Source organism: Lissotriton vulgaris, chromosome 5 (genome assembly GCF_964263255.1).
Source record: "Lissotriton vulgaris chromosome 5, aLisVul1.2, whole genome shotgun sequence".
In the NCBI taxonomy this organism is placed as follows: domain Eukaryota; kingdom Metazoa; phylum Chordata; class Amphibia; order Caudata; family Salamandridae; genus Lissotriton; species Lissotriton vulgaris.
The window spans coordinates 826,991,237-827,011,912 of record NC_141693.1 but is presented as its reverse complement, the minus strand read 5'-3'; the positions used below and the strand labels follow the sequence as shown (position 1 = coordinate 827,011,912).

Here is a 20,676-nt window from a genome sequence, read left to right as displayed (position 1 = left end):
TACTAGATGAAACATAGTCACTTAATGAAATCTTGAATAAGTGTGGAATCTTCAACAGTTCAGATTGGCCAAAAATGTAATATTCTGTTTTGTCCCAAGTGTTACCACCTGGTATAGGAATGGCTGTTATGTTCACTGATGACCAGTCTCTTTGTTCACAATGGGATGATTTGTGTGGCTTGAGGAGTAAGTTGACATTCTTACTTTCTGTGTCCATTTTGACATATCTTCCAGTTATCAGCATACCCAGAGTTATTACCAGAGTTAACCAAATATTCCCAACATAATCCAAAGTTCAATCCATGGTGAAACCAGATAAGCCTTTTCCAGGTGATGAAAAAAGTCAGTTGCTTGTTCTTCAAAAGTTCTTTTTGCTGGTGCTGTTTCAGGTTCACTGGGATCCTCAGAAAGCATATCAAAGTTAATGAAATAGCCAGAGGCAGTTCTGTCAATTGTTGGGATTGCATTAGGATTCGTTGAAAACGCTGGAACCACTTGATCACTTGTTACTTCATTGTAGACAGGTGTTTCTTGACGAACTGTTATTTGGGTCTCAAGAGGTACAAGTTCCATAGCTTTGTTGCAAAGTCCTTCTTTTCGCGCTGCAGATTCCTCAAAGGTGATGAGTCTCTCAGTTTGAACTAACCCTGGGCGTAGTTTATGAAGTAGCGCTACGTGAAGCTATGCAAAGTGCACTTCGCACTACGTGAGCCACGCGTAGCACAACGCGAACTGTACTCTGTTTGTGATGATTGCACAGTGCCGGATGTCTAGTCCGCACTGTGCAATCATTTAAAATGGCATCTTGCACAGTGTGAGATGTCTTTTACTGTAGCTTGAGTAGATTTTTACTTGAGCTGCAGCTTTCTCAACGCAGACTGGTAGTTTCTCATTGCGAGCGGTCGCGAGCATACGCAACCACTCACAATGAGAAACCTGACCTTCCCACATTGAGAAGCTCGCAGGGAGGTTTATTTTCCATGCTCGCAATTGGTAACTTGATGTTGCTGATCGCGAACGAGGAAAAAGTCTTGCCGGAATGTCATTTTGCTTGCTGTGCTACTTTCAATTCGCGTAGTACGAAGCAGCGCAAACTTCGCAAACTACTCGAACGTAGCGCAGTGCTTTGCCCAGGGTTAGTTTGAACCTCTTAGATTGTAGCTAGAGGAGTGCTTCTGCTACATTGGTGGAGTCCACTTGGCCTACTGCTTAGTATCGGCCACATACTGTGGTTTTATCAGGTCGATGGACACAAACCTGTTCTCCTTTTTACCAGCAAGGGGCAGCAGTAATGTTATTCTTGATCCGAGGATTGCTAGGACAGGTACTAGTTGTCTGTAAGAAGGCCACATTCTTTCTTTTCCGCGATCATTTCTCTGACTAGATCACCAAGCTTTGGGATCCAGACAGGCCTTGCCGGGACAGTTGGTTTTTCCCCAGTGGTAAATGGCTTGAGGAACACGTTGCTTTGTTTAGTTCTTAGTTCATTTAAGTCCTGCACAACAGCCAAACGATCTTTGATATCAAAATGTTTTTTGTTCCACCACTGATGTCTGACAATCAAGGTCTGAGACCAACATTCTTTTCCCAAAAAGTACCTCATATGGAGTGATACCCCCTAGAGAACTTCTTGGCAAGTTGTTCAGACTACGTTGGACACTTATTAGATGTTTAACCCACCTGTCACTCAAACCTAGTACCCTAGCTGTTATAGACTGCTTTATGTCCTGTTCTTTTTTTTCCACAACCGAATTACCCTCAGGATGGAATGGAGAAGAGTACCACAATGCAATGCCCAAACTGGTCATGGCCTCCTTTTAAGCTCGAGAGCTAAACGCAGGACCCTGGTCAGAATGTAGCGTGCCAATTGCGTTTGTGCCGATAAAGACTCGCAGAACTTTTATAACAGTTTGAGCGTCAGCAGAGCGCTGAGGCAACATCCAAATGAACCTTGAACACAAATCCACTGCGACCATGATATATTTATAGTTACCATCCCTCTTTAAGGGACCGCAGTGCTCCAGGTAAACACAAGCTAATGGTTTGTCTGAAATTAATAGGTGCGTCTGCGCAGGACGTTTCACAGTAGAGACTTTCATCTTCTGGCATATTTCACATTCCAAAACATAGTTTCTGGTTTGTTTCCTCATGCCCATGCACCAATATCTCTGTTTTAATAACGATACTGTGGCGGAAACACCTGCATGTGCAGAGGTGTGCCCTTCATGTGCTGCTAGGATTAGTCCTAATCTATGTTCCATGTTTGGAACTACCCCACTCCAGGGATTCGAGCAAACGGAACATTGTTCGCATCAGTTATATATGAGTATTTGAGTGGAAACCCTTTCAGTAATGTTTTACCACTGTCTTTGCTTGGAGCATTGACAGCTAGCATTATTTCTCTATTTTCATTTTTGAATGAGTGATTGCTGCTATGGAAGCCGTTCGCACAGCTGCCTTTACGGCTTCATCAGCCTATGAATTCCCTTCAACGTGAACGCCATCACGCTGATGACTCAGCGTTTGTATCACGTGAGTGTTTTGTAGTCCTTCTCGTAACTGAACTACTTGTTCCCAAAGCATTTTATGCTTGATTGTTCCACCTTTTGAATCTTTGAAACCGTTCTGAAGCCAGTTCTGTAAATATTCATTGTAAGATTGGACACAATAGAAAGAATTGCACACTATGACTGTTCGCAAAGTGCCATTTTGAATGCGTGTAGTTCAACTCGCTGAGCTGTACAATCTCCTAGAGATTGCGTCTTTGTGACCATAGGTCTGAATTTTCCATCACGCATACGACCTTTAACGATTGCGCACGCCGCACTATAGGCTTGTTTACCCCCGTAGTGGGTTGAGATGATCCATCAGTATAAATTACACATTCATACTGGTCAAGAGGCAGAATTTCAGGAGGCAGAGGACATTCTTGTTCATATTGTAGAAATGCTTGTGTTTTCAAATATGTATCAAAAACCTATTCAACATCTGTTGTAGTAGGAGAATTAACCCATTGTGTCCATCTCGGATGCAAAGCTTTAGCACTAGAAATGCTTGCTTTTGTCACTGCCTCTAAAACAGGTACAGGAGTTACGACCACAATGCATTTCCCCTGTGCTAGGGTTCTTTCTTTTACTACAGCGGTCTGAACAGCTGTCAGAATTTTTTCTGTAGAAATTAATTTCATTTCTGCTTGTGTGTACAAATGTGATTTGTAAGCTATTGGAACTTTTTGACCCTCATTAAAAGTTAAGTAGATGAATCCGCATTGACCCGGAATGATTCACAAGTTGCATACGTTTACGCGTGTTTGAAAATGTGTAGTTGCTAACATGTCTTTTTGTTGTGAACGCAAAATTTCTGTGTGTTTTTGTGTCCAATTTACTGTTTTAAAATCAGGTTTGAATAATTTGTAGAGAGGTTTAACCTTTTCTGCGTAGTTTAGAATGTAAGTTGTTCCGAAATTTAGGAAACCTAGAATTGACTGTAAGTTCATCACCGTTTTTGGAGGTTGGCTGCCAGGCTTTTGCCTTCACTTGATAGTTCGTATCCTAGAAATAGGCAGTTTAGATGGGCAATTCTAGATTTTTTTTAATTGAATTTATAACCCTCAGAGGCGAATCCAAGTACAATGGTATTCACCCTATTCAAGTGCCTATCCAAGTCATCGTCTGTCAGATAGATGTCATCGACATATGGCAATGCCTCGTCATCATAAGTTTGTATTAACTCTTTTACCCTCACTGAGAATAACCCAGGACTATTCTTGAATCCTTGAGGGAGACAACAGAAGTGACGCTGTGTCCCCATTATTGAAAAAGCGGTCAAATACTCACTTTCAGGTGCAATATTTTGACAAAAGAAACCGTTAGAAATATCTAATGTGGTTTTATATTTTTTACGCACAATGTTATTAATTAATGCTGTACTGTGTGCATTTCGCACTGCAAATGTTTTGCAACAAGAGTTTAGATGTCTGTAATCCAATATTAGATGATATGTATTGTCTGGATTGGAGGCAGGAAACAAAGGGTTTTTCATTAATCAGGTGCATGTTTCAATCACCCCTTGGTATTCAAGTTGATCCAAGATCTACCTGACCTGCTTTTTAGCTTCTTGCTTATCTGGGTACTGCCTTTGTGCAGTTGGTTGATTTTTTTAGTTGGATTTTATGGTGAGGCGAGTCCTCATCCCATCCCACATGATTTTTGTATAATGCTGGGGCTTGGGCGACTGCATAGTATACTTTAAATGAATTGGAATATGGCTAGAGAAGGCTGGCATAATGATGTCTTCGCCATGTGGGCACTCCCTGACAAATTCTGGTGGACAGTCTTGTTCAGCTAGAAGTATGTCATAACCCTTAGAAAGTCACTACCAAAAGAGTGTTTTCACTTTTCTTGGTATGTCTCCCTCCATCCGGAGGGTTTTTTAATATAACTTATGTGGAGAACTAACTCTGCAGTTTCAACTTGAATTAATTAATTCAAGTCCACTGTCACCAGAAGATCCCTCAGGTTCTGGCTAGCTAGTGTGACTTCTGCTGCGCTGTTCAACATTGTCTGAGACCATTCTCCATTCTTGAGTTGTGTCCTCAAGATCCTCGGCATGTCTCATTTTTAGACATGCTACTTTCTTTTTGGTAAATTGAGCTTTTGGTTTACTTTTCTGAACGTGTTGATCGTCTTTGGACTTCACGCGTTCTTCCTTGTTTTCTGACCGTCCTCTTCTTTCGGATTTCTGTGACGAAGTCTGAAATGTATGAGAGGAACGTGTATCAGTATCATGATATCTATCAGATTTTCTCAAATTATCCCTATTCCTGAGGTTATACCTCCTTTCAGAGGGCTCCTTTTGAGGAGACCTACCTCTGGATTGAGAACGCTTCTCTTTAGAAGTTTGTTTGCTATTCTCCCACTTCTTTTTAGAAGAGGTAGGAGTGCTTTTAGAAAAGACCTTTTCAGGACTTTCAGACAGTTGTGGTTTCACTGGTTTCCAACCCAAACTGTCTCTGCCTAATTCTTCATAAGATTTTTCAATGATTCTGGCTAGTTCTTGTGGTTGTTCTGTTACATCAAATTCCCTTAATTTCTGGCAGATCGCCACTGATGCTGCTTCTCCTTTAATATTAGCTAATATTATTGTCAGGACCTGTTTGAAATCTTTCAGTAGTTTCATACCCAAATTTAAAGCAGGCTCTGCCCCAAATTTGTTTTGAATCTGTTTCAGGACATCAGGTATTACCGCCATTGACGGAACACCATGTGTTTTAGTGTAGATAGCAGCGAAGACTGTACCCCAAGTGGTGCAGTCCTCCAGATGTGGCGTGATTCCCATCGGTTAACAGTTTTTTAAAATTCTGTGTTTCTCATGAGGGCTAGTATTAGGAAATACTTCTTCGATTGGAGTAATTTTTTGATCTACCCAGAATGGAATTTGTTCACGTTTTGCGGGTAATTTACCCATGACTACGTGTAAAGTCTGTGGCGTAATTTTTAGTGTATTCCCCTGGTGAGAGGTTTGTTCTGGACTAACTATTGGTGGTTGGACTGTAATAGTCGGCATGACATATTGAACCAATTGTTTGTAAATGCTGATTAACTCTTTGAGTTGAGCTAGTAATTCTACATCTGTCATTTCTTCAATGTCAGGATGTGGTGTATAGCCGGCTAAAATCGGCCAAGTTGCTCCTCGGCTACCTAGTGGACCGAGCCTGGTAATGTGATTTAAATGTTTTAAGGTGCTTTTAAACCAGAGCTCATGCTCCTCTTAAGTGAATGCAATTTTAATATCCTCGAAAGGAATATATTCCTCTGGTGGATCATCTTCTTTGTAGAAGTGAAACATACGTGTTACTGGATTCGCTTCAGGGAAGACTATCCATAAATAGAATACCTCTGCCTTGTGATATTCATGTGCCTCTATCACAAAAACTGCCCTACCACCTCTCGATGTCAGGCCATGTTTTATATGTTTTATAGTGATGGCTTTCCTTAAATTTGGAGGATTGATTACTACATTCACATTGTTTCTTGGAAACCTGTTAAGTAAAAACCTGCTGCGACTTGGTCGGCTACAGCTCCACCGGTTTCAGTGTTGTCGCCGTTTTCGGACATTGTTTAATGAAAGTTGCAGCGCAAGCTTCAAAGAAACAAAGATAAGGTGCACAATATTTTTGGAACATTGTATCCTTCAACGTTGAACAAACAAAAAAGCTAATACATAGGATGTTGTCCAACTCAGCTATGGCAGATGTTATCCCTTACCCACTCCAGACGTCTATTGGAGTATTATGAGTATGGGGTCTCTGAGAAAAGCACGATTGACTTACTTCAGTATCTAGCGTTAAATTAGTGCCTTACCAAATCATTGGGCACCATGTAGTGTAGTTCCTATATTCCCTATAGGCTCTGGGCATTGGAATAATATACACTATAGATTTGACATGGGACTGAGGTCTGTATGTCTCTATTGAGTATATTAAACTTAATTGTGTGTGTGCCAGTTAACTCAGAGGTTACTAGAAACTTTCTCGAATAAACAGGAAGGGATTAGTCTCTGAAAACCACATAAACATGACAACTTTTTTTCTCCTATAACCAGAGCACTATTTTCAGAGTCGTGGAAACAATAGATACCTATTTCACTCAGTCAATCGTGCATGCTTCGTTTCTACCGAGTTGCACAGAAATAGAAAGACTGGCGTTTCAATAAAAGGGTTTATTGAACAGTCTTATTTCTCATGCAAGAGATATGAACTGCTACAATCGTTAGACAGAATGCGAAGTATAATGCGTACAGCACAAACAGTAATATAAAATAATACTGTAATAGCATTGGCTGAAGCAATCACGGCACCGAAACCGCCCTCATTGCCGCCACCGAGGACTTAAGGACTCTGCTGGACAGAGGCAAAACCACGCCCTCATCCTCCTGGACCTCTCAGCCGCCTTCAATACCGTCTGCCACCACACCCTGCGCACATGACTCCATGACGCAGGGATCCGTGACAAAACCCTGAACTGGATAACCTCCTTCCTCACTGGCAGGACCCAGAGAGTCCGCCTCCCACCATTCTGATCCGAAGCCACCACGATCACCTCCGGCGTACCCCAAGGATCCTCCCTCAGTCCGACCCTTTTCAGCATCTACATGGCACCTCTGGCCAACATCATCCAAGCGCACCACCTCAGCATCATCTTGTACGCCGACGACACCCAACTGATCATTTCCCTCACCAAGGTCCCAGCCACCGACAAATCCAACCTCCACAAGGGAATAAAGGCCGTTGCAGAATGGATGAAGACTAGTCACCTGAAACTGAAATCTGACACGATGGAGGTCCTCATCCTCAGCTCCACCCCCTCCACATGGGACGACTCCTAGTGGCCGGCCTCACTGGGCACTGCCCCTACACCAACCAACCACGCTTGCAACCTGGGGTTCATCCTGGACTCAACACTCTCTATGACCCAGCAAGTCAACGCTGTCTCCTCCTCCTGCTTCAACACCCTCTGCATGCTCCACAAGATCTACAGATGGATACCCACCGAAACCAGAAGGACAGTCACATAAGCCCTCATCAGCAGCAGGTTGGACTACGGCAATGCTCTCTACACAGAAACCACGGCCAAACTCCAGAAAAGACTGCAACGCATATAAAATGGAGACTTCTCAAGACCTAGATGTTTGATCAGTAACTGCTCCCTCTTCCCCCTCCCCCCTAGCTTCTTGAGACCCTCACGGGTGAGTAGCACGCTTTACAAATGATTGATAGATTGAATGATCTAAAAAAAAATCATACATGGCCATAGTAGTCCTTCACATTTACAGGAACTACATGGTGTGTCTAAGATAGTGCTTTGTGTGAAACTGAAGAATACCATCACTCATAGTGAAGTTAGCCGATAAGTAAGGTAAGCTGACCCGTTTCCCCTGCTATAGCCCCTATAGGTAAGTATGAGCATCTTTTGTTTAATTTTCTCCCAGCTTTTTCCCTTAACTGCTTTTATTGGCTGTAGAACTCATTTTACATGAACTTGGCATACCCCTGATCAACATATTTAACCTACTTTTAAGTTGTCAGTCTATGGTATAAGATGAACCAGGACCTGTAAATTAAATTTCCCAAGTGGACTGCAGAACCTATTGTACAATCCACTACAATGTAGCCTGATTGTAGGAGGTTAAAACTGCAATTCGCCATTTTAAAAAATAAAAACATTTTGAAAGATCAAGCCATCCCTTTTAAATATTAAAATGTCACCTCTATGTAGGCCATGTAGCCCACAAGGCAGGGTGCATGGGGTTTGAAAGCACAGCATGTAAACACTTAATGTTAACATGACCTTACAGTGCTGAGTACCCAAAAGCTAGTTTTCACTACAACAGGTCTAGCTGTTATAGGTAGAAAACCAAAGTACAGATTTAAAAACTAATACTGTATCTCAGTAATGGGACTTGCTAAAAAAAATAAAAACATTTTTAATAGTTATTCAAACTCCAGTTCAACGGCGAAGTCAGATTTCAATAAATATTAAGGAAAAGTAACTTTTAGAAAGATACCTTTTCCCTTCCTGAAGTCTGTGGAGGCTAATTGGCACTTGCTCTCCAACTTCTCCCAGCCGGTGATTAGCATTTGAATAGGTATGGAAAAGGTATGAAATGCCTTCAAAGGGCAAACAAGTGACAAACCTGAATGGGCAAAGAAGATTCATCTGAACCTCACAGAATATGCGAGGTTTGGCTGTTGGCTCAATTTAGACACCACTAAGTCAAATCCAGGCTGGAGCAAAACTGAAATTACACCTGTGCAATGCACATAATTTGGGGGATTTCTCAAATGCTTGTTTCCCAACATTCCTAAAATTACGCCATTACTTCATTTAACATAATTTTGCCCTGTTCATGTTATAAATTACCCATGAATTGCCTGATTGCACAGGAACAACAGTTCACAGTGCTCATGTTTAAAATATTCTGTGCACCAAACAAAGTAGCACAGAATGACGTTTGCATTTGCATAGCTATTGCATATTTATGCAAAAGCAAATTATGCTTATTTTGCACACCCCAGATCAAGCTGAAGTGTCACATCCTGCTTGACAGGTCTGCTGGGTGTACATATAACACTTGGGTAACACTTAGGGGCCAATTCCGATCTCGGACAGACCTGAGTCCGTCCGACATCGGCCAGGAGCTGTAACCGACCGACCTGCTGTCGTCGGTTACAGCCCTGCTAGTACGATGCGCCCGAACAGGGTTCGGTTGCATTCGTATACTGAACAATACAGGCATGCATTCCGAGAGGAATGCAAACCTGCATTGTTGGAAGCAGGGGTGAGGTTCATCCCAGCACCCCAAGGTGCCTGCCACCGGGTGCAGGGATCAACGGAGGGGCACCATAGGTGCCCCCAGGCCACTATCCGGCAGTCTCACGTCTATGGGGGCCCTGCTGAAGGCTCCCAAATACAGCTTCCGACTGCCTTTTTGTGCCAGACACAATAGTACGTGGAATACAAAACAGTGGTATCCAAATGCAGCATTCAGACATGGCGGACTTAGAGAACACATGAGCAATATTAGCATGAATCAATAAACAATGCAAAGAGGTAGCAATTTATGTAATAACAAGTGAATAGATTAATTACAAATTATTAAACACTATAAAGGAGGTAGATTCATTTTTTGTGAATAAGGAAGGGTTGGGCGAGTGAGAAAAGAGGAGGAGAAGTTTTTGGAGAGTGGTGGAAAGTGGGGGAAGAAGAAAATGTGAAGATGGGTAGGGAAGTGGGTGAATAGGTGAGGACGACCCAAGAAGAGTGAGAGGAGGGGAGGGGGAAGGCAGGGGTTTCAAAAGGAGGGGATAGTATAGCAAGTATGGTAATAGCAGGATTAAGGACCCCAATATTTGTTAAGCAAGTGCATTTTAAGGTCTTTTTTTAAACTGATGTATGAAGGGTTAAGACGTAGATCTTTAGGGAGGGCATTCCAGATGCTGGGAGCCTTACCAGAGAAGGAGCGAGATTGCGCTGCTTTCTCTTTTAGCAGAGGAGGGACGAGGAGGAGAGAGTTGGTGCTTCTCAACGGTCAGGCACTGTCTACTTTATTGAGTTTGTTTGAGAGGTAGAGCGGGTCTTGATATGAAGGGTTTTGTATGTAATGCAGGCTATTTTATAGGAGGATCTGCCTTTGATCGGGAGCCATTTAAGGGTCTTTAGAGCAGGTGAGATGTGGTCAGAGCGTTTGCACTCTGTTGTAAGCCTGGCCCCTAGGTTGAGAACAGCTTTGGGGGGCAAGGTGTACTTTGGGGGATCCGGCAAGTAGGGGGTTGCCATAGTCAATTTTCGAGAGGACTAGAGATTGGACAATAGATTTGAAATCTTCCGCTGGAATGAAAGGCTTGATTTTTTTTAGATGTTGGAGTGTGAAAAGTGCTCTTTTTGCCATTTTTTGTATATGGGGATTGAACGTTAACTTACTGTCAATAGTGATGCCAAGGAATTTTACTGATTTTGATAAGGAAAGTGAACATTTTAGGACACTGAGGTCAGAGATCCATGTTTGGATGAGGAGTGGGTTGTTTTTAGGAGCGAAAAAGAATGATTTCAGTTTTGCTTGGATTGAGTTTGAGATGATTGGAGTAGACCAGGTTTGTATATTAGCCAGGGCGGTGTTAAGGGTAGGACATCTGAGTGGTATTTATTTTTATAGTACAGTTGGGTATCGTCGGCATACAGGTGGTAGTTAATACCGGCTTGTTAGTAAGAGGTTGAAGGGAGCAGGAGAGATGATAGATCCTTGGGGGACACCAAGGGAGACCGGCGTGGGGGTAGAGGGGCAGCTTTGGATTTTGATTTGCTGGGTTCTGTGTTGGAAATAAGAGGTGCACCATTTGAGGACAGTGCCATTAAGGCCAAAACGAAATGTAAGTGTATTGAGTAAGGTTGCATGGTTAACTGTATTGAATGCCACAGAGAGGTCCAGGAGAAGGAGTAGGCAGGAGTCGCCATTATCCAGGGCTTGGTGGATGTCATCAACTATTTTTAGCAATGCAGTTTCAGTGCTGCAGCCTTACAAAAGCTGGATTGTAGAGGGTCAAGTAGGTTGTAAGTGTCAATGTGCCTATTCAATTGAAGAAGGGCACATTTTTCAAGTGCTTTTGAAAAAATGGGGAGGTTTGAGATAGGGCGGAGGTTATTAGGGTCGTTAGGGTCAGCCTTATGGTTTTTTGGAATGGGCATGACTTGTCCGAGTTGAAGGGAGACAAGGACGCAGCCCGAGGAAATGCAGGAGTTGATGATATGGGTCCAATAAGGGACAATGTTGTGCTTAAGATCTAAGACGAGGGAAGACAGGAGAGGGTCTTTTGCGTATGAGGACGGTTTTAATTTGGACAGGATGTTAAAGACTTCTAGTTCGGAAACAGAGTGGAAATTCAGCCAGGAGGCATTATTTTTGAGCTGTGTTTCTTAGGGGTAGGTTTCAGGAGGGGTTGTGGAAATTTGGTGCGGGGGGAGGCAGGGGGTAGGATCAGAGGGAGTGTATTGGAGTAGTAACAAGGGAATATTGGGGGTTGGGAGGGATCTGAGTTAAGAATAAGGATTGGTCAATTTTGGCAATTTTTCTGAGAAAAAGTTAACAGTTTCTTCACATTTGTTAGTGGTGGCTGTCAAGTGGAGGGTGCGAGGAGGTTTGGTTTCTAACAATGTTGAACTGTTCTCTAGGTCTATTTTTGGCAAGGGCGAGTTGTGAATTAAAAAAGGATGCCTTTTCAAAGAAAATGTGTTTTTTGTATGTAGGTCTAGTGGTTCGAAGGAGGATGAGATTAGAGGGGGAAAGGTGTTGTCTCCAAGTTCTTTCAGCCAGTCTGAGTGTTTTTCTTTCATTGTTGAGGTTTGACTTAAACCATGATTTGGAAGGGATATATTTTTGAGTTTTTAGTTTGGGTGGTGCCAGTTGATCTAAAACCTCGGAGAGAGTTTTATTATAGTGCTCAGTGAGCTCATTTGCATTAGGAGAGGAAGGAGTGAAACTAAGTTGGGCTTGGAGTTTGGCCTCCATTCACCATGGGGGATAAGATTATGTTTTCTGGTTGAAATTTTGGTTTTGTTGTTTTTAGCTGGGGCGGGCGGGACTAAGGGGGAGATCATGAGCAGTATAAAGGAATGGACACCAAGGGTCAGAAGCCTGACCTGTTCTACCTAGAGGCATGCATGAATCTACAAGAGGCCTTTCCTACAACTGCCTGGGTGTCCAGTGGGAACTGGACCTGAAATGGAACATGTTGTTAGCCTGTGATTGACATCCTTTGAGTCTCAAAGTGCATCCCCTAAGATCCTGGAGGAGGGGCTATAAAAGGGTAATTCTGTGGTGGATTAGTACTTTAAGGACTATGTCAGAAGGCAACATCTTTCACCAGGAGAAACCTGGGTAGTGTATCCAACCCATTCTCCATCGCAACCAGCCTTAAATTGCACCTAAGTCCTGGACTTCCATGACCATTAACTATCATTGGTAATAACAAATTGAGAGAGAGGGTAAAGGGCACTCTTGGTCCCCCTAGTCAATCCTATTAAACAACAAAAGAGTGTCGTGGAGGAAAAGTGTATGAGCACTAAACACAGAGAAGGAAGAATCACCCTGAATAAGTCACATTGGAAATCAGTGGGGATTTTTCAGGAAGCCCTCACTCACCACCCTGGATGGTGACATGCTTCATCATCGGGACCACCAGGAGAAGCCGAATGCATCCCTGGTGTGCTACAACGCCAGATTACTGCGGAGCTGGTTCTTCGTGGCAAGGGTGTCAAAAAGAAATGTGAATTAAAAATGTCAAAAACTGTACCATACAAAAAGTTTATTCAGTGGTCAGTTTGACATGGAAAAAATATGTGTGGGAAAACTACCAGTTAATGACTTGGTTGTTTCCACTTAAAGTGCGTTCAACATGTTTCTGCCCATCTATGTGTCAATTACTGGACTTTCATCAGGACCGTAAGATAGTCTACCTCGGGGGTATGGGCACGCTAAGGCCCACCCTTACCTGAGGACGTGAAAGTTAAAAGCAGGTGTGGAAAAATTAATTACAGGCAAAAAACAAACCATAAGTAGTGGGATACCCTCAATTTAGAGGTACCTGTATAGTCTGAAAGAAAAAAGACGTACATACAAAAAAGATAAACAACACATAATTAGTGCGATCCATTTCATGGATTTTCTGCAACGAGAAATATCTGTGTGGACGTGCTAAGGACTAATAAAAACGTGATCATGGTGCCATAAATGGTATTTTAGTGCAAGAAAACACTGTTCTCTGAGTTAGACCAGCGTAGAAACATGCACTATGTCACGTAGAAATGGCCGTTTGACAGATCGGCTAATAATACATCACTCGTGGTTTAAGCAATCAAAATGCCCATATGGGGGGCAAATGGTGATGTTAGAAAACGTCAAGGAAAATGTTGCAATTGACCAATACTACGTAGGTTTCTCACTTGTAATTTATAAGATCCACACCCCATGGGTCTCGGGAGGGGGTGGAGGCGACAATGGCACACCCTGTAGAGGGATATTAAAAATGGCGAAATCGGGATTAGGCTCAAAGAAAAGAAAGAGACTCGCAGATTACTTATCTGATTAATGGTGAAGATAGTAAGAAGATCTTACACCCGCAACGCCTGTCACCCGTTCAGCACCTAGCGTCTCCTGCTACCGGACGCCGTGGATGTGGGGCCGGGGTCGGAGAATGCTGAAGTGTAGAGCTGACGGGGGCGGGGTTCGCTGGAGCTGGCATGTTGGCCAATCCGAGCTGGGGCTTGGGAACGAAGCTTGAGGAGGCAGCCAATAGGGTGAAGGCTTGAAAGGGAGGCTTGAGGTGTGAGCGCGTGGGTAGTTAGGACTAATCAATTAGTCCGACCAGGAGGAGACTTGAAACACAGGTCGAGTGGGTTCTCATTGAGGAAGAAAACTTTATTGATATCGGCAAAAATGTGTTAAAAATGCTTAAGGAATGCTGTAAGAGCAGTGAAAAGATCGAGGTGTATATACGTCCCATCCAAAAATGAAAGCGGCGTATATATGCCCCATACAAAATTAAAACAGCACTTATTAGAAGCTTGAAACATAGGTCGAGTGGGTTCTCATTGAGGGAGAAAAATTGTTATTGATATCAGCAAAAATGCATAAAAAGGCTTAAGGAATGCTGTAAGAGCAGTGAAAAGAACGAGATGTGTAAACGCCCCTTACAAAATAGAAACAGCACTTATTAGGAGCTTTATAGAGAGGTGAAGGGATCGGAATAAAGAACATTATAGCGATGTTCACCGAAAGGCACTAAGTCCAGGTAATGTTCAGAAAGAGTGATTTTTAGTCATTAGAGGATCATTAACGCTTGAGTACTGAACCCCAGGGAATCTGGTCATTGAGGCCATTTAGATGGGAGGGTGGTCATTCCAACATATCTTTTAATTTGGACACAGAGGACACACACAAACTGTAACTCCAACAATGTGGTCTATTTGATCACGTGTCTGTGTCTTAAAAGATATGTTGGAATGACCACCTGCAAGGTAAAACAACGAATCTGCGAACATCGCAGCAACCTCAGATGTCGCAAAGTTACAACTAAGATGAGTGAACATTTCCTCCAACATAACCACACTCCAAATGACCTCCAATGGACCATTATAGAGCAAATCACAACTGATAGAAACACTACCAACATCCTTTTTGAGAAGGAACAACGCTGGATATATAGACTGGGTACCCATCTAAATGGCCTCAATGACCAGATTCCCTGGGGTTCAGTACTGAAGCGTTAATGATCCTCTAATGACTAAAAATCACCTTTGTCTGCACATTACCTGGACTTAGTGCCTTTCGGTGAACATCGCTATAATGTTCTTTAATCCGATCCCTTCACCTCTCTATAAAGCTCCTAATAAGTGCTGTTTCTATTTTGTAAGGGGCGTTTACACATCTCGTTCTTTTCACTGCTCTTACAGCATTCCTTAAGCATTTTTAACGCATTTTTGCTAATATCAATAAAGTTTTCTTCCTCAATGAGAACTCACTCGACCTGTGTTTCAAGCCTCCTCCTGGTCGGACTCATTGATTAGTCCTAACTACCCACGCGCTCCCACCTCAAGCCTCCCTTTCAAGCCTTCACCCTATTGGCTGCCTCCCCAAGCCTCGTTCCCAAGCCCCAGCTCGGATTGGCCAACACGCCAGCTCCAGCGAACCCCGCCCCCGTCAGCTCCACACTTCAGCATTCTCCGACCCCAGCCCCACATCCACGGGGTCCGGTAGCAGGAGACGCTAGGTGCTGAATGGGTGACAGGCGTTGCGGGTGTAAGATCTTCTTACTATCTTCACCATTAATCAGATAAGTAATCTGCGAGTCTCTTTCTTTTCTTTGAGCCTAATCCCGATTTTGCCATTTTTATTATCCCTCTACAGGGTGTGCCATTGTCGCCTTCAATTACAACCTTTTTTTTGACGTTTTCTAACATCACCATTTGCCCTCATATGGGCATTTTGATCGCTTAAACCACGAGTGATGTATTATTAGCCGATCTCTCAAACGGCCATTTCTACTTCACATAGTGCATGTTTCTACGCTGGTCTAACTCAGAGAACAGCGTTTTCTTGCACTAAAATACCATTTATGGCACCATGATCACGTTTTTATTAGTCCTTAGCACGTCCACACAGAGATTTCTCGTTGCAGAAAACCCATGAGATGGATTGCACTAATTATGTGTTGTTTGTCTTTTTTGTATGTACGTCTTTTTTCTTTCAGACTATACAGGTACCTCTAAATTGAGGGTATCCCACTACTTATGGTTTGTTTTTTGCACTTTAATTAATTTTTCCACACCTGCTTTTAACTTTCACGTCCTCAGGTAAGGGTGGGCCTTAGCGTACCCATACCGCCAAGGTACACTATCGTACGGTCCTGATGAAAGCCCAGTAATTGACACATAGATGGGTAGAAACATGTTGACCCCACTTTAAGTGAAAACAACCAAGTCATTAACTGGTAATTTTCCCACACATATTTTATCCATGTCAAACTGACCACTGAATAAACTTTTTGTATGGTACAGTTTTTGACATTTTTAATTCACATTTCTTTTTGACACCCTTGCCACGAAGAACCAGCTCCGCAGTAATCTGGCATTGTAGCACACCGGGGAGGCATTCGGCTTCTCCTGGTGGACCTGATGATGAAGCATGTCACCACCCAGGGTGGTGAGTGAGGCTTCCTGAAAAATCCCCACTGATTTCCAATGTGACTTATGCATGGTGATTCTTCCTTTTCTGTGTTTAGTGCTCATACACTTTTCCTCCACGACACTCTTTTGTTCATTAACTATCATTGGCAACTTGTTCTTCTTGGAGCTATTTCTACTTAAAACTTTTTAAAAAGGCATATTTCTTGTTCCCCTTATAGAATTGTCGACATTTTAATCTCATCATTTATTTATCAAATTCTAATCTATTCTTCTAATTCGGTTTTCAATTTTGACTTCATTACTGTTTTGGTACTGCATAGATAATTTACACATTGCCCTAAATTAAGCCTGTCTTGTCTGTGACGTTGCTTCCAGAGGGTTGAGCTCAGGTTAAATTAGTAACCTGGAGGATTTACAAGGATTGTAATTATTCCTTGAGGTGGGTAGTCCCCCTCCCGAAATAGGAACCCAATTTCTTACAGTATATTATACATATAATTAGGCAGAATCAAAATGTCTTGACTAACGGTAGACCTAAAAAGAAATGAAGTTTTTCTTTGCAGAGACACAAACATTGGTTTATCCTTAAACCCCCACAAGGGGTTTGTGCCATACCTGTTTACATAGTTAACTGCAGGAGATTCATATTCTTCGTAAAGGGTCTCTTCCGAAGTTCTCAAGTCAAAGGTCTGGAGCGAGGCACTAGAAAAAAATAGTAAAGCCAAATATTAAATGGTTACTTTGAAAATATTATGTTGTAACGGTTAAACAGAATATTCAAGTGTTTCACTGGCCCATACATTTCCAAGTCACATCTTTTATCAGAGTTGTACACTCACCAGTCACCATAAAACATGTCAGTTAAGATGCATATCCGAAAACCACAGGAGGGTATTAATGGGAATGTGCTAATTAGAGCTGTTGCTTCTGAGTACATATTACCCCTATGTTTTTACGCATTGTCACGTTCTTACTCATGAGATGTTATCCAGCTAGCTCTCTTTCCCCTAGCTACATAGTTGAGGCTTTAAATGACAACAACATTTAGCTGTACTGATGGTCTAGGAAGGCTGTCTAGTATTGTCTTAATGTGCACCAGCCCCGGCGGACCCACCTCCCTGGCAGAAACCCTAGTACAATTGACATTACATTTTAACCTGGAAAGTATGTTAGGGTATGCCCATATATCTTTTCATGCCTTTGCATATTTCCCAGTCTCTCTGATGAAAGTGGTCCACTACTGTAGAGATCCCACAGGACTGAAGCGCATGATCTTGTTTATGCCCTCTTGCCTGGAATGGGTTGGATGCTCCATTGTGCAACATGGAACAGAGTGGAAAACTAGGTTTGCTTGCAAACAGTGTTCTATTTCTGAAGTGTTTTGAGGTATACTCTCTTTGGAGCGGCAAGAAGAGGCAAGCATTAACAGAAGGAGATCAGCATCCTCAGAAGTGATGTTGGGTGCTCACGTGCTGTAGGCATTAAAAGACATCATGCTTGCCAAGAGTCTTTGTGCTTCTATGGATCCACTGGGACATGAAATCTTTGTGCATCCTTCAGTTGGGAGAAGAATCCGTTAGGGTATTTCATTGTATTTTATTTCACAGGCATCTTTGGATGGGCTATCCCCACCAACAATCATTAAAAGGGTGCATTATGGGAGTCCAATTAAGCAGTTGCCTTACCTTTTCCTGCACCAACAGACAATTATATAAGTGTCCTTACATGGTTCAATACAGATCACTCCATACGGAAAGTTATAATGAGATTGGGTGTTTGTAGGCTGAGGCAACTCCCAGGGGGAAACAAAGAGGACAATGACCACTCAGCGGCTACAAAGCAACTTAGATTCAGAGAAGAGAGCCTCTGGATAGGACAATATATGAACAAGTATCTATTTACGATCACTCTTACACTAAGTTTTGAAATTGCTTTCGGGTAAACTGTTGTACCACATATCAATATAACTCCCAGGTGTGAATACGCCCTCCTTTCAAAAGAGGTAGTGAAAGTTAATCCTTCATGAATAGAGCCCCACAACAAGATCTACATAAAAAAGATGGCTATGCTCAAGATGTGTCAGAAAGTTGAGACAGTCTTGAAGCTAGGAATGCAACTGGTCAAGAGCGCTGCACTTTATATGAGTAAAGATGAGGTGCTGATTGTCTAGCAATTCAACTCCTTTCTCTTCTTCTACTGAAGATCCTCCTGTGATACTTTGATGCCTCAATTTCTTCATACTCTTTTGCACATTGAACCAAGAAAGCATAGTGGCAATTAAATTGGGGTTCTCTGCTTCCATGCAAGATACTATTAATTGCTGGGGAGTAATATGACAATCATCTGTATTTTTCTTCTTAAGAAATCTATTTATTTGCTACAGCAAGGGCATCAGATTTGTATGAATATGGCCTAAAATGTCAGCACAGCTAGATAATAGTGCCACAGAATAGGTTGCACACTTTGCCTTTAATCACATAACAGACTGCATACGTTGTCTTTTCGTGCTTTATAATTCCCCTTTCCTCTGGCAGTAAATTTAGTCAATGCTTCAACACAATTTAGTTATTCGTTATCACATAACTGCTATGATCCTGGTCTATGATACAAGGTAGCATAATAACAAGTTCAACATGTTTTTTCTTAAAAGTATATGCTCAAGAGTGGTCCAATGCACATTATTTTAGCTCTAGAATCAAGGGAAACGGGAGAGCACATCGCAACAAACCAGACTTACCAGAAGTTCACTTGGTGGTTCATTCTGTTTCCAGAATTTCATGTAAAAGTTCAGGTTCTGCACTGGATACTCCTTAACAAACTGAATAAGCCTACTTATATATAAGCATCCATATGTATATTGTAAGCTTAAACTCTTGATGACGTTCAAAAGGGATACTTTATGGTAGCAGGTTTATGGCTCCTGATAATTGATACCTCCTTGGACCTTGCATTTATTTTAAATGGCATCAAGAGATCCTATGACACCTCCTGGTGCATGGTTTTATCTCAATTTCCTAGTATTTAATCTCCATTCCAAGTGGTATTTGAGGGCTCAGAAATGTATAGAGCTTCTTCACATCCCAGTAAGAGCACGGTATATTCAGTTGGCAATTATGTACAAAAGGTTTACCTCACCTGCCTTTCAGTTCCTCATAAACCACAATTGCAAGTACTGTTGCTCATACAGAGCACTGACTTCTAACTTTGGGCAGGTAAATTGATCCTAGAAGTCAGTGCTTTGGATTGGACCTTCAGATTATTTTCTTAGAGAACTTGATGGATTTGGTTCTGATCAGTACAAGACAGTGTGGAGATCTGAACATCTAGCACTAGATGGAAGAGTTCTAATGGGTCACTTTTAGGCATTCCCATGGGGAATGAGAATACTGTCCTGCTCATCTTTACAGCTCTTAAGCATCTGAACATGTCTTACTGCTTTTGAAATGGCCAAAATGTAGATTGTCCTAATTTGACCTCAGACAATTTTGTCAGCAGAGATCCTCCAGTATAGTATCAGTTGGGCAAATCAGAGTCTACCATTTGTAGAATTCTTTCTATATTTGCTTCTAATTTTCCCCAAAATTATTTTGTGGCATTGCATTGCTGCTTTCAGAATTCTGGAGCTCCTCCTTTAAGTTTAGTTGAGGTGCCTGAAGCAAAGTAATGGTGAATGGTTGGTTACCCATTAATTTACCTTTCGGATGCAGCATGATTTACTCTGGTGGGCTTGGTGGTTGACTGAATGGTCCCTGCTGCTCTGATATTCTTCAGAAGCAAGGACTTGAACGTGAATCAGAGCTGTAGTAGTAATCCTCATATTATTTATCAATATTCTCAATTTCTGTTAGTCACAGTCTTCGTCCTCATAGTCCATACACCCTACTTTCCCTCTTAGACATGATTATGTTGCCAGTCTTCGAACGTTAAAAAAAATGCCAAGGCAAGATAGGATGCATGGGCTTATACATTTGTGAACCAGGTGGGTAGATCAAAAGGGTAACACTTCCTAATGTGGCTGTAAATGTGGAGAAAATAGGCGGTAAAATAACTGTTTCACATATTTGAAACTAAGCTACACTGAGGAAGCGAAATGTGTGAAGATTTTATAAACATTGTGTTGTGGCAATTTATCTCAAGATGTTATTCAGAAACATATTTTGTAGTGTGCCTGTGTGATTCGCTTCATATCTTTTTCCATTAGGTGACCCGTTTTACAAAAGCAAAAATGAAGGATCCTATTTATTTAACCAATGTAAAACATATCAAATGCTTTTGCTACCACAAACAGCACTGCCCACTGCAAAACTATATCAAAATACCCCACTATAACTATATGTATTTCAGTGAACATAGCACGTTAAAATTACCCAGGTAGTTTAGGTCATCCAGTCCTTATTGGTTTTGTTTGCAGAGACACCTGTAACACCAATATTAGAAA

At 42.0% G+C, this 20,676-nt stretch overlaps 1 protein-coding gene across 2 annotated transcripts in view; it reads right to left on the bottom strand.

The window, feature by feature from the left end:
* The window catches only part of LOC147711655 (uncharacterized), a 1,672,131-nt gene that overhangs the window by 88,440 nt on the left and 1,563,015 nt on the right, over window positions 1-20,676 (bottom strand). For both annotated transcript variants that reach the window (XM_086922319.1, XM_086922320.1), the window contains one exon: window positions 16,854-16,940. In XM_086922319.1, the coding sequence (XP_086778445.1) occupies window positions 16,854-16,940 (87 nt within the window). The remainder of the gene's footprint in view (window positions 1-16,853; window positions 16,941-20,676) is intronic.